Genomic DNA, 14,430 nt, shown 5'->3' on the forward strand with positions numbered 1-14,430 from the left:
CATGTTGAAGTAGTATTAAACCCTTAAAGGGGTTGTAAAGGTAAAACATTTTTTTTCCTAAATAGCTTCCTTTACCTTAGTGCAGTCCTCCTTCACTTACCTCATCCTTCCATTTTGCCTTTAAATGTCCTTATTTCTTCTGAGAAATCCTCACTTCCTGTTCTTCTGTCTGTAACTACACACAGTAATGCAAGGCCTTCTCCCTGGTGTGGAGTGTCGTGCTCGCCCCCTCCCTTGGACTACAGGAGAGTCAGGACGCCCACTAACACACAGCCCCTTTCTCTACAATGTAGAGAACGTCATGACTCTTTTGAAGTCCAAGGGAAGGGGCGAGCACGACACTCCACACCAGGGAGAAAGCCTTGCATTACTGTGTGGAGTTACAGACAGAAGAACAGGAAGTGAGGATTTCTCAGAAGAAATAAGGGCATTTAAAGGCAAAATGGAAGGATGAGGTAAGTGAAGGAGGACTGCACTAAGGTAAAGGAAGCTATTTAGGGAAACATTTTTTTTACCTTTTACAACCCCTTTAACATGTTGAGTGCAATGAAATAAACATTCCCCAGTAAAATTCCTACCCAAGCACTTGCAGCTTAAAAATTTTGATGCTGCTGGCTTTTGCGCTCAATGCTACTTCCCTGAACTTTCAGTCTTCACAGGAAAGCGATAACATTGGACAGTGCCGTCTCCAGTCACTCCGTTGGCTTGAGAGGAGAGGAGGGGGGGGGGGGGGGGGAGAGAGAAGTGGTGCCTTGCAATTCAAGGCTATGGGGTTGTGTGTTTCCAATGATGCACACAGTGTAGGGTGACAAAACTCTAGTCCCTGCATGCATGTTTTTCCATAGGATGCTGCAAGAGGAAGGCGCCACCCTGAAACAGGAAACCTGGAGCAGGAGTTGTGGCTGCAGTTAAATGGGAACATAAGCAAGTATTAAAAGATGAAACGGCTGTATTCTCTGTAAGTAATTAAATTCGCTGCTGAAAGTGCCTAAATAAAGCAGGGTTTATTGTTAATTTAGTGGTTGCATAGAGAATTATAAAGAATATAACCATACACTCTGGAATATTCTTTTGTAGCTTTATGCATTCCTATGATTAGATTATTATTTTTTTATATTAACACTTATGCAGTTTCTCATGAGGTTGGGTTGACATAAACAGATTTGTTAATTGGAATAAACTCTCAAAGATTTTATTAACTCTGAGATTCACATAAATGTTCCATCAAGAACCTTGCTTGCTTAACCCCTGCCCAGCATTCCTTTAACTGAGATATTACCTCCGGGGCTGGGTGGGGGAGGGATGGCCGGTCTGATTTTGTGACTGGTTGTCACATGATCAGTAGCCAGTCCTTACCGGCTCCTGATCATTACTAAAAGTCCAGGAGCCGCCTTGACAGCTTGGTCACTGTGCGCTCTCTGCATCTCTGCACAGAAACCTCTGCTGCCCATGGATGCATACATATGGCATGTGGGTGTGGTAAAGCCCACCCTTTGTGCCACTGCACATGTGCTTTCCTTGGCAGCAAGAGGTTAAATCTCATGCTCAAAAAAAAAAAGATCCTTTTAAACTACAACATGCCAAACATTGTGATTGGCATAACCATCTTTTATGGGGATGTAAAGATTATAAAGCAGACTCTCAAATGTTTTAACCTATAGGAAGCGTAACCAGTTTTTCAGGTTTCAGGGGACCCCTGCCTACAAATAAATGTATCTACACCTCATGGTACATTAGTGATTGGTAAGTTGTATACACAACAAGAATATAAAATGAAATTTTATTGTGTAATGTAAAACCCACCTGTTTTTTGCTGCTGTACGTTGGTGGGAAAAGGCTTCTTGATATTGGTGGTGAGTATAGTGCTGCCTTACCTTCAGTGGGTCATTGTTAGATGGGGGGGACCCCTTCTATCAGTGGTTAGAAGGATGAATGTCTATTGTATTGGTGGCCCTTACAGACCGGTAAAAAGATCAATTATGTCCATGGTCACTTACCCTACAGAGGAGGGGAGATGTTTTACATCTGACTCTGAAAAGTGACATCAGTTCCAGAAGCAGATACTGTAGGGCAGGGATATGCAATTAGCGGACCTGCAGCTGTTGCAAAACTACAAGTCCCTTCATGCTTCTGCCTCTGAGTGTTATGCTCTGAGTGTTATGCTTGTGGCTGTCAGAGTCTTGCTATGCCTCATGGGATTTGTAGTTCTGCAACATCTGGAGGTCCGCTAATTGCATATCCCCGCTGTAGGGAAACAGATCTGTGTGCCTGAATGATGGTCACAGAACCCCTTGTGAGCTCTCATGGACCCCTTCTGTTAGAAACCCAGGTTGGGAGAGGCCATTATTGAGCATTAAGAATGGATGTATAGTTTTAATAAATTTTGCCTTGATATACAAGCGATGTCTTGATATAAGAGTAGCGTCATGTCACAACTGAGTATAAAAGAGAAGAGCGGAGCCTCTAAGTATAGCAATATGGTTACATTTAATGAAGTACAACATTTAGCAACACATTGCTATACTTAGAGGCACCTCTCTTCGAAACCCTGTAAAAAAAAAAATGCTTTGATATACAAGTGCTTTGGATTATAAGCATGTTTCTGGAACTAATTATGCTTGCAAACCAAAGTTTTACTGTACTTGGCGCACTGCTATGTTGTGCTATTGAGAGCTATAATACTACAAAACGTACTAAGTGGATCGCTCACACCTTTATCTATCTCTCTTTTGAATCTAATATTATTAAGCATGTTTAAATATTTTCACCTTTTTAAGAAGCTTAAAGGGACACTAAAGGTTCCCCCCCCCTTTTTTTTTTTTTTTTTCAAATAACAAACATGTTATACTTACCCTCACTGTGCAGCACGTTTTGCACATGGTGGCCCCCGATCCTCGTCTTCTGGGGTGTCTCGGCTCCATCCCACAAGAGCTAACCCCCTTCATGAGAAGCTCTCTCCCAAGGGGGTTAGCTTGCGGGTGCGATCCTGTGATACAGCCGCTGACTGTATCACTTGGCCCCGCCCCCCAGCGTGCCGCTTCATTGGATGTGATTGATAGCAGCGCGAGCCAATGGCTGCTCTGCTATCAATATCCAATGACGAGCCTTGAGAAACCATCGTGGGAACGAGCCCACAGAGTTTTGGGGCTTAGGCAAGTAAAACGGGGAGGGGGGGGCTGTCATTGCCAGGTTTTTTTTCACCTTAATGCATAGGATGCATTAAAGCGGTTTGTATATGGATTTTTTTAACTTTTACCTACAGGTAAGCCTATAATAAGGCTTACCTGTAGGTAAAAAAATATATCTCCTAAACCTTTACGGTTTAGGAGATATTCCCCTCGCAATGAGCCGCTGAATGTTTTTCCTTATCATATACATTTTTTCCATATTGTTACACCAAAACATTATAGTACAGACATTACAGTTTTGATGACGTGCCTCAAAAGTCCAGTTCTAGTGTATTTTTTCTGTGGATTAAATGTTTGTTTTTGACTACAATGCCAACAAAAAATTCCAGGGAGCAGGATGAAAAATGTTTCTAAATTTTCCATTCATTCCAAAATCAAATGTTACAAGTAAACAACATCTTTTAAACGACATTCAGTTGTTCTGAGAATCTTCATACACATTTTCCTAAGGATTTTTGTATGACATTCTATCCCTCTATGGCCACCTTTAAAAATTGATTATAAACGTTTATTGGAAAAAAACAAATATGCCTATACTTACCTGCTGTATGCAATGGTTTTGCACAGAGCAGCCCCGATCGGCTTCTTCTGGAGTCCTCCAGGCCCCTCCTCATCATTGGATGCCCCCACGGAAAGCCACTTTCCGCGTGGGCTCGCTCCCGAGTCCTGCTGCTGTGCCCATTGACACAGACAGTGGGACTCGGCCCTGCCCTCCGATTTTGATTGACAGCAGCTCCGGCAATCAATCTGCCCAATGAGGAGGGAGACAGTGGCGGGAGCCTTGGCTCTCATGCACATTGCTGGATCTGATCAGGCAGGTAAGAAAAAGGTGGGGGGTCTGCAGCCCAGATGTTTTTTTTTTTTTAACCATAATGCTTTACAACCACTTTAAGCATGAGAAGAGTAGAAATACAACTGCGAAAAATCTTCCCAGTAACCCAGTTACAAAGGGTTTGTTCCAGTTGTGTTTATTTAATGACAATATTGTTCTTAGTTTTGTATGTGAGAGATGCAGTAGTATTAATTCCAGTTAAAAGTCTGTGATGTATCACAGTAAAGGGTAAAATGAAATGAACTTTCCTTCATAAACTCTAACATTGGCAGTGTGTTATATCCCCATTTTCTTCATGTCCTGCAGTCTGGATGCTTCTGTGCCTTAACGGGGAAAGGCCACATGACTTGCTTGCAGCATCCAATCAGAACTCTGCAGTACTTTGAGTTGAAAATAGTTAATAAGTTAAAACCCATCCCTCCACCTTCCGTCTGACTTCCATACTCTTCGGTGGAGGGATCTTTCATTTCATTTCAGTCTGACTTCTTGGGCAAACGCCCCATTTTAGTCTGGATGTTCCTCAGAAGAAAGAAGATTATGGTGACTGCCAGACAGGTCATCTCAGCAACCCAGAAGGCTGCGTCCCATCCGTAATATTTGGCAACCGTGCTGAAGGGCAATCCTGCAAGAAATCCTCCAACTGCAAGAAAATAAAGAGTGCTAAAATAAGACACTTTGGCGAGGAAATTAATAGCATTAAAATGGCAAGCACAAAATCCACCCACAGTAGAGGAATGGGTCAATGTAATGAATAGCACAATTGGGAAGGAAAGGGGAACATGGATTAGAAGGGGTAACCTCAAAAAATTTAATGCAATATGGGAGCACTGGTTACGTAAAATAGGCCGCTCACTTTAAATCAGGGAAAATTGGCAAAGAAAAATCTAAGGAAAAGAATGGAATTAAAAACGTGTAAGCACTTTAAAAGCAAGATAGGAGGGAGGTGAGGGGCGGGAATGGGATGTATGGTCATTTTTTATTGTTGCAATAATTTTTTTCTTATATGCACATAAAATGCACTAAGTATATAAAAAGAATGGATCTGTAAATTTTTATCTGTAACTGTATGGAAATATTAAAAAAAGTATTGAAGTTAAAAAAAAAAATAAGACACTTTATATCGTCACTGATATCATTTACATAAAATAATCAGAAGCACTTAAAGTTTACTGCCCTTTTTTATAACCCATTGTCACAGAAAAGAAGGTGAGAGGACATTTTCTCCTGAGAACACTAAATTGTAAACTATTAACCTGGTTGTAAAGGCAAGTGTTGTTTTTTTCTTTTTTAATCTTAATGCAGTCTTTGCATGAAGTTAAAAAAAACTTGTGTGCAGCTCTTCTAATACTTATCTGAGCCCCATCTTGATCCACAAATGTCTTGGGTGTCCGACACTCTCCCTCCTGATTGGCTGAAACACAACAGTGGTGCCATTGGCTCCCCCTGCTGTTACACTCCGCCAATGAGGAGAGAGATGCGGGCCTATGCACGGCTCCGTGTCTGAATGGACACTTGGAGCTACAGCTTGGCTCAGGTGCCCCCATAGCAAGCTGCTTGCTGTGGGGGCACTCAACAGGAGAGAGGGGCCAGGAGCTCCAGCCAGGGACCTGAGAAGATTAGGATCCGGGCTGCCTGTGCAAAACCATTACAAAGAGCAGGTAAGTAGAACATGTTTTTTTTTATATTAAAATAACAGACTATACAATCACTTTAACTATATTATACCTGATAAGTATATTTATTGAAGCTGTTTTTATAATACATATTAAATTCTAATATATAAAGAGTGTGTGTCCTGAACAGATTTAACCGCAAAACAGTTTAGACTAACAAAAAGCAACGCTGCAAAATAACTAACTGATTGATCTAGTTTGGATAGAGAAACACATTGTTAGAAACCCTTTTAAGTTTTTTGCCATCTGTGTCCTGGTGGGGGGGTCTCCCTTTACTTCCTGTCCAGGATACACAACAGGAAGTGACAGCAAATCTATCCAAAGTAAGGGAAATGCCCTTAAGGGAAAGGGCCAGAGTAAAGCCCTCTTCTAGGGGGAAAAAACAACAACAAACAGTGATTATAATATTACTGCTCTATCCAAAACTAAAATAAATTCTATTGGATTTAAATACAGTTAAAACCTTTTTTTCATAAAAAAGGATGAAAAGAAAAACTGTTGCCGTAATCTCTTCAAATTACATGTCCATTGTTGCTTTTGTGCACATCACTGTCTATGGACACAGGCAGCGTGGCAGGGGATCGAGCCTGCAGGTGTGCCGCCATAGAAAGCAGCTTCTTATGGTGGTACACCAAGGAGAGGAGGACCCAGGAAGGCCGGCGGTGGACCTTGGAAGAGGAGGTTCGGGGCCACTCTGTTCAATTCCATTGTACAGAGCACGTAAGTATAAACCAGCTTGTTATTAACAAAAAAAAAAAGTTTACAGTCATTTAAATGTTACTGAATACCAATTGCTATACCATGACCTGGATAAATGAGAAACTTCACAGACATATGACAAAAGGAAAAATATCAGCAAGAACTATTCTGTATATGTTATCAAGTAACAGAGACAGCACAAAAGCTAACACCTAAAGATATACACTCATATGCATATTTAGAATACACAGTTTTTGGTCCCTAAGAGCCGGTTCGCACTGAGGCAACCTGGGATCCGACTTCAAGTCGCCCAGTCGAGAAAATTAATGGAAGTGAATGGGAGCCATCTTAATGTACACTTCAGAAAAGGTTCCTTGTACCCATTGATTTCAATGGAAGTCGCCTCAGAAGTCGGATCACTGTCTTAACTGAAGCAACAATACAGGAAGATTACAAACATTTCTCAGGAAAACCCCTCCCCCCCCCCCCCTCCTACAGAGCTGATTGTTGTTTGATTGGCCACTGGAAAGCCTCCTGTCCTGGAGGCAACTTGAAGTTGCCTTGTAAGTTGCCTGATGATTCATACTCAAGTCGTGTCCAAGTTGCGTCCCAAAGTCGTGCTAGAAGTTGTGTTGCCCCTGTGTGAATGGGCTCTAAAACAAAGGTATAGCACACAAAGTAATAACAGGCAACACATCCATATTGTGTAGACAATTTTCAACTTACCATTGGCAGAAAGAGCCACAATTGCATGAGAAGTGCCGCAGAAGTTGGATGGCGCACTTTCATTGGCAATAACCCCAAAGAGAGCAATAGGTCCATATGAACAAAAGCCAAATATGGCGCCTAGGATGAGAATCCATACCTGGAAAAAATTATATTTATAATGAAAATAATTCGCTTCAGATCAACACGCAAGTAAAAAGACCAATTATTCATCACTATTATGCTGGACATAGACAGGAGACGATGACTGATGAATAAGAAATGTTGGGATCACCAAGTACACCTAACACCAACACGTACATGCATGCAAGTATCTAGGTAACAAACTTGCAACCTGGCCAACCTTTCTTCTTATATGGTGATAAGGACAGTAAGTTTGCCTATATACAACCACTCATCATACCTATCAGTTATGCAGGCACCAAATGTCCAGGGGTATCCAAAGGCTCACACAGGACACGTTGCAGCTGTAGTTTATAAACTAAATTCTGTTCTCACACAATTTTGCTAGTTTCACAGGTTTATTATATAGGAGAAAATGGCTTGTGAAAAGGTTACAAAACGAAAGCTTTGTATCTTTTTTTGTATATAGGCTATGCTCAATAGCATATAAATAAATAAATAAATAACATACTTAAAACTGAACTCTCTATTGTGTTCTGATCCATCACATGTATTTCAGATAAAAAACAAACAAACAACTAAAGGCTGTAATGTAACAAAATAGGTAAAAAGCCCAGGGGTTGAATACTTTTGCAAGGCACTGTACCTTCCTGAAAAAAATCCTTTCACAAAATCTTTGTGAAACAAGGCTGCAGATTTATTTCTCCTACAGTTGCATCACAATCTTAATTAGGGGACAATCTCACATCTATATCTATGGGATACTCACATAAGCACACTTTGGGAGGAGCAATTGACTGGGTAGGTTAGAAATCCTGAACATTAATGCTCTCCTTATGATATATAACTGCTTCTATATGGTCTGTGCCCTTTCCCTCTCCATAGAGAGACGTGGGGCTTGTACATTTCATGCACCACTCAAGTTTAAAATCTCTCAGATCCTTCAAAAATATCTGACCACACCTGGACATTTTTAGGCGTCTTTACAACCTGCCCAATAGTAAAGTAAGGTGAGGGCAGCACCTAGAACACATCTAGTAGGTAGTTGCAAACAAAGGTCAGCAAAGGAATCCTGTACAAGAGCAATTTTTCTGTCCTTCCTCAATAATTACTACCCAGATACGATTCCCTGTGTATCAATAGCTAGATTATACCTAATGCAAATAGGCTCCCAAATTCTAGAGGGTCCTTGTGCAGCTGTATAGCCTGCACCAATGGCCCCTTCACCCTTACTGTGCAAACAGACATTCCAGTACTCTACAGATAGAGAGGACAAAGTGTAAATACGGATAGTGAATATGCCAATATAGCACCAGGTGACATTAGCAGGATGACAAAATATTACTGGTGCAACCTATGGCAACCCTGCTGCCTTATACTGTCTGTGTGGCTCTGTAAATCAAGCCCTGTCTTCAAGGTCTAAATCAGCTGTGAGATGGTTAGATCTGTCTAGCCAAACATGGGCCAATGTCTTTAGTCCCCCCCCCCCCTCTATATATGTGTCTGAGGAGACCAGCCATCACTGGCTGTGGGCTCCAGAAGCAGCAAATATCTACTTAGCCTAAGTCTGACTATTCCCACCACTATCAGTCTGTGTCTGCATGTTGCTGTAAGGCACCAAACCTTGCTGGATAAATGTGTCAATGACAGCTGGCTCTTCACAGGCAATGGGGCAGGAGATGCATTCTGACATTTCTGGTTACCTGAATGGTATGTAAATTAACTTCTGCAGTAATAATGGTCAAAGATTAAACAGGACATGCACACACTGCAATAACTGTGTGGAGGTCCCCATCAATAAAATGTTTGCCTTGGGCCCACATATGATGTAAAGCAGCCATAAACACACTTGACGTGATTTTTATAATTTTCAGGTTTCTTCATATAAATTATATATATATATATATATATGAGAGAGAGAGATAGAGATACATGTCCCCATGGGAGGGTTTTGCTTCCTGCCCCCTAGTGGTCACAGGATTTGGGCTATGTATTCCGCTGGACTTTATCAAAACAATCATTTCATTGTTTATGTCTGTTTTTGTTTTATTTTTTGGATATTATGATATACTTATTTGATGTTTCTTTATACACCTATTCGATTTGAAAAATCTGAAGAAGATCTAAAGAAGCGCATCTATGCACGCAACATGTAGAGCAAATTTTCTGTGCGACCTCATATTGTGACTCAACTACTCCCACGCACTTTATTTCCATTGGATGCTGCTACCGGTTACTCTTATTATTGCACCAACTTGGTTTAATATATATCTACATATCTTGGAGGTGTTTTTAGTAGTCTTTGGGGTCACTCAACATTATAATGTGTTTTAATATGTGTTTGTATACAATGATTTTAACTTTATCCAATTAAAAACTTCAATACATTTTTACAAATCCTATGCGTGTGCCTATAACGTCTATCTTCCTAGTTAAAATTTTTCCTTCTGATTTTCATAATTATTTTAAGAAAATTAACATGGAGATGGCAGCAACAGAATTAAATTTCCAGCTGTCATCTTTCCACTGTCTACCTCCAGCATCACAACTTATAACGAGAGATCATGTTGTTAACAGACACACTGCTGCAGTACATAAAGCTGAAAGACTGCCTTACACAGCCTTGAAACACTACTATTACTACAATACAGTACACAAGCTCTATGAACATGTAAAATGACAAAAATGTAGAAACGGCCATGAAGGGAATGGGATAAAACAAAAGATGGACAACAAAATATAGAAAGGATGTAAACCTCTTGTTCATTCAGACCCGACATCTCAGCAAGTGGCTCGAGAGCGATAGATAAGATTCCATCAACCTGAGCGAGAGGACAGCAGGGAAGAAGAAAGAAGAAAAGAAAAACAGGGAAATTTTAGGAACAGCAGCTGTTCACAAAGAATGAAAAGCACCCCAGGCCTGCCAACTAGAAATAATGTGTAGATGCAGTAACTATATTTAGCAGAACTTCATTGCTGGATGTTTGAACACTGAGCATTGATTATTGGTACCTTGGGTGATCCAGGAGTCACTGTAATACGGAACAGAAACATGGAGCCCACTATTCCAGCCATCATTGAGAGAAGTAAAGTATGACGCGGGCTGCCATGGCTCTTTAACCCTTCCTATGAAAAAAAGCCATTAGTAAAAAAAGAGAAAGAACATTAAAAAAAGCAATGCCATAAATTAACTCAAGTTAAAAAAGTTAAATACATTTTGATAGTGTTGATCATACGGAAGAGAAAACAAAAACCCAATTCCTATTAAAGCGGGGTTCCACCTGCATTTTTTTTTTTATAAAAAAAAAAAGTCGACAGCTACAAACACTGGCAGGTCCCGGCGCCGCCATCCTCACTAAGGGGAACAGGCAGTGGAGCCTTACGGTTTCACTGCCCGTTTCCTACTGCGCATGCACGAGTCTCACGGCGATGTATGAATTGGGTGGCTGCTCTCTGGGATACACACAGTTCCCAGAAGGCAGCGCGCCCCATTTCCCGGAAGACAACGCAAGGATGAGGACCAGCCACGGACTATGAAGAGGCAGATTAGGAAGATCCGCCTAGCAACCACAATTTCTGTTAAGTAAAAAAATTATAATTTTTTTACATTTTTTTTTGCAGCATTTTGATGTATTATTTTTTTTTTTCTTAGGGTGGACCTTCACTTTAAATCCACAGCCGCATGAAGTAGAATAAATTCCTTTTTGACTCAGAAAACGGCAACTGAATTAAATTTGTGCAGTAAATTAATCAAATACCTTTATTAAGCTAATGTTGTAAGTATTTGTTGGTCATTAACACCACATGCAAAGAGTATTTTGTAGCTTGGTCTTATTAGAAGAAATCATTTCCTAAACAGACTATCGTATGCCCATTTGTCATTGATGGTCCCTTGGCCTCGGTACAGACTATGGTTAGAAATCAGCCAGGATTTAACCTAACCCACCTCCTTTACCCTCTTCAAGACATATTAATACATGGCAAATCACAGATTGTGTTTAATGAGAAAAACTAATAATAATAAAAAAAAAGGTTCCCTTCTGAATTATCTCTTACATATTTAACCTGAATCCTGTTGCCTGCCTAAAGTGACTTTTGTCACCTCCAGCCATCTGGGTTTCATGAGTACCTGAAGCCTTATCTCTTACCCTAAACCTAACCGCCACATGGTTCTGACACTAGACATACACACTCTACTAATGGATCTGGGCCTGCTTGCAGGGTGCCTACTGATAGTGCCGACATTCACAGCCTGGTATCTTGTTTCCCTCTGCGCTAATGCCCCGTACACACGGTCGGAATTTCCACCAGCAAAAGTCCGATGTGAGCTTTTCGTCGGAAATTCCAACCGTGTGTATGCTCCATTGGACTTTTGCTGCCGGAAGATTGAGAGCTGGTTCTCAAATTTTCCGACTGAAAAAAATCCTATTGTAAAATCCGATCGTCTGTAGCAATTCCGACGTGCAAAATTCCGACACATGCTTGGAAACAATTTGATGCATGCTCGGAAGCATTGAACTTAATTTTCTCAGCTCGTCGTAGTGTTGTACGTCACCGCGTCCTTGACGGTCAAAAGTTCAGAGACCATGTGTATGCAAGCCAAGCTTGAGTGGAATTCTGTCGGAAAAACCATCCAAGGTTTTTCCGGCGGAAAATCCAATCGTGTGTACGAGGCATTAGAGTTTGTATAGTCATAATTAGATAGCGTAATTACTTCTTTCTGCACTTCCTGCAGAGGTTTTTTTCCTACAGCCATGCAAGACTTTATGGCCCAAATCACAAGCACTCTCCTAAGTCTTTTCCCATTTATTCTCTGATTTACAGTTGTGCTCAAAGGTTTACATACTCTGGCAGAATTTATGATTTCTTGGCCATTTTTCAGAGAATATGAATGACAGCACAAAAACTTTTCTTTCACTCATGGTAAGTGTTTGGCTGAAGCCATTTATTATAAATCAACTGTGTTTACTCTTTTCAATCATAATGGCATTAGAAACTACCCAAATTACCCGGATCAAAAGTTTACATACCCTGGTACTTCATTGCTACAAAACTGAGGCTTTCTGGTAGTGAGGGCAGTTATCCTAGACTGGAATACAGATTTTTGTTTGCCAGAGTCTAATACTTTTGTAGGTGGTAGTATATTCCAAAGGTTAAGGATCCCTTCAATGGACACCATACTTACTATACAGCGATTAGCTTTAGGCCCCATGCCCACGGACATTTTTACAGCCACTTTTCTGAGCGTTTTTTGCAGCTTAAAAACAGCTCTCCATGTTAGCCTATGGTCTAATGCCCACCATGACGTTTTTGAGCTGTAAATAGCTGAGCCGTTTTTAACCACTTAAGCCCCGGACCATATTGCTGCCTAAAGACCGAAGGGGTTTTTACAGTTCGGGACTGCGTCGCTTTAACAGACAATTGCGCGGTCGTGCGACGTGGCTCCCAAACAAAATTTGCGCCTTTTTTCCCCCCACAAATAGAGCTTTCTTTTGGTGGTATTTGATCACCTCTGCGGTTTTTATTTTTTGCGCTATAAACAAAAATAGAGCGACAATTTTGAAAAAAATGCAATATTTTTTACTTTTTGCTGTAATAAATATCCCCCAAAAACATATATAAGTTTTTTTTTTCCTCAGTTTAGGCCGATACGTATTCTTCTACCTATTTTTGGTAAAAAAAAAATCGCAATAATTGTTTATCGGTTGGTTTGCGCAAAATTTATAGAGTTTACAAAATAGGGGATAGTTTTTTTGCATTTTTATTTTTTTTATTTTTTTTTGCTACTAATGGCGGCGATCAGCGATTTTTTTCGTGACTGCGACATTATGGCGGACACTTCGGACAATTTTGACACATTTTTGGGACCATTGTCATTTTCACAGCAAAAAATGCATTTAAATTGCATTCTTTATTGTAAAAATGACAGTTGCAGTTTGGGAGTTAAACACAGGGGGCGCTGTAACATTTAGGGATCACTGTGTGTGTGTTTACTAGTGTAGGGGGGTGTGGCTGTAGGAATGACATCATCGATCGGATCTCCCCTATAAAGGGGATCACCCGATCGATGCGCCGCCACAGTGAAGCACGGGGAAGCCGTGTTTACACACGGCTCTCCCCGTTCTTCAGCTCCGGGGAGCGATCGCGACGGAGCGGCTAAAAACAAATAGCCGCGCCGTCGTCCCGGATCGCTCCCTGAGCGGACCCGACCTCTAGAGGTGTAAAGACGCCAGACGCTGGCAAACGTGATTTAACGAGGCTTAACGCTGTGTTAAGCCTCGTCCGGCGTTTCTTTCTCTATTCAAAATCAATGGTTCCCTATGGGAGCCCATTGATTTGAATAGAGGTCACACCAGAAGTCGGATCAAGATGATCCGACTTGCGGGGCGACTGGTGTGCGGAGAATCTTGAAGGGGAACCCCTGCACAAATTAAACAAAAATTTGCATGAGGTTCCCCCCAGGATGATACCAGACCCTTCGGTCTGGTATAGATTTTAAGGGGAACACCTACGCCGGAAAAACGACGCCCGGCCAGTCAGGAATGGTGGTGTTGACGAGCGAGCGCCCCCCCCCCCCCCCGGAACCGTACCAGGCCGCATGCCCTCAACCCCAAAGCACCTTGTCCCCATGTTGATGGGGACAAGTGCCTCTTCCCGACAACCCTGGCTGTTGGTTGCCGGGGTCTGCGGGCGGGGTGCTTATCAGAATCTGGGGGCCCCCAGATCTCGGCCCCCCACCCTACGTGAATGAGTATGGGGTACATCTTACCCTTACCCATTCACCGGGAGGAAAAGTGTCAATAAAATAAACACACAACACAGGTTTTTAAAATAATTTATTAGCCAGCTCGCCGTGTGACCGACTGCTGGTGCGACCTCTATTCAAATCAATGGGCTCCCATAGAGAACCATTGATTTTGAATAGAGACAGAAAAATGCGGCTGAAAACTAGCGCGGCAAAACGTGCATTGAATTCAATGCAAAACGCGGAAAAATTTGCGTTCAAACGCCACTTTTTTTCCTGGCTTCTGTACTAGCTTTACAGCCTGTTTTTTTAAAACGTCAGTGGGCATGAGGCCTTAAAGTTAATTTGTTGTTGTTTTTGGGTCATTTGCTTATTTGTTAATATTTGGCATGGTTTTAAATATTGTATTTATTTGATTAAAGTATACATGCTGCTCTGACAGCT

At 41.4% G+C, this 14,430-nt stretch overlaps 1 protein-coding gene across 2 annotated transcripts in view; it reads right to left on the reverse strand.

Annotated features, from left to right (window-relative positions):
• Positions 1–4,125: 4,125 nt before the first annotated feature.
• SLC37A4 (solute carrier family 37 member 4) overlaps positions 4,126–14,430 on the reverse strand; it is a 46,348-nt gene continuing 36,043 nt past the window's right edge. The window contains exons 7-10 of one of the 2 annotated variants that reach the window (XM_040325429.1): positions 10,254–10,367; positions 9,998–10,063; positions 7,119–7,257; positions 4,126–4,660 (exon numbers count right to left, since the gene is read on the reverse strand). In XM_040325429.1, the coding sequence (XP_040181363.1) occupies positions 4,494–4,660; positions 7,119–7,257; positions 9,998–10,063; positions 10,254–10,367 (486 nt within the window). In that variant the 3' untranslated portion in view covers positions 4,126–4,493. The remainder of the gene's footprint in view (positions 4,661–7,118; positions 7,258–9,997; positions 10,064–10,253; positions 10,368–14,430) is intronic. The other variant, XM_040325430.1, reaches the window with a different exon arrangement.

The sequence above is a fragment of the Rana temporaria genome, chromosome 10, assembly GCF_905171775.1.
Source record: "Rana temporaria chromosome 10, aRanTem1.1, whole genome shotgun sequence".
In the NCBI taxonomy this organism is placed as follows: Eukaryota; Metazoa; Chordata; class Amphibia; order Anura; family Ranidae; genus Rana; species Rana temporaria.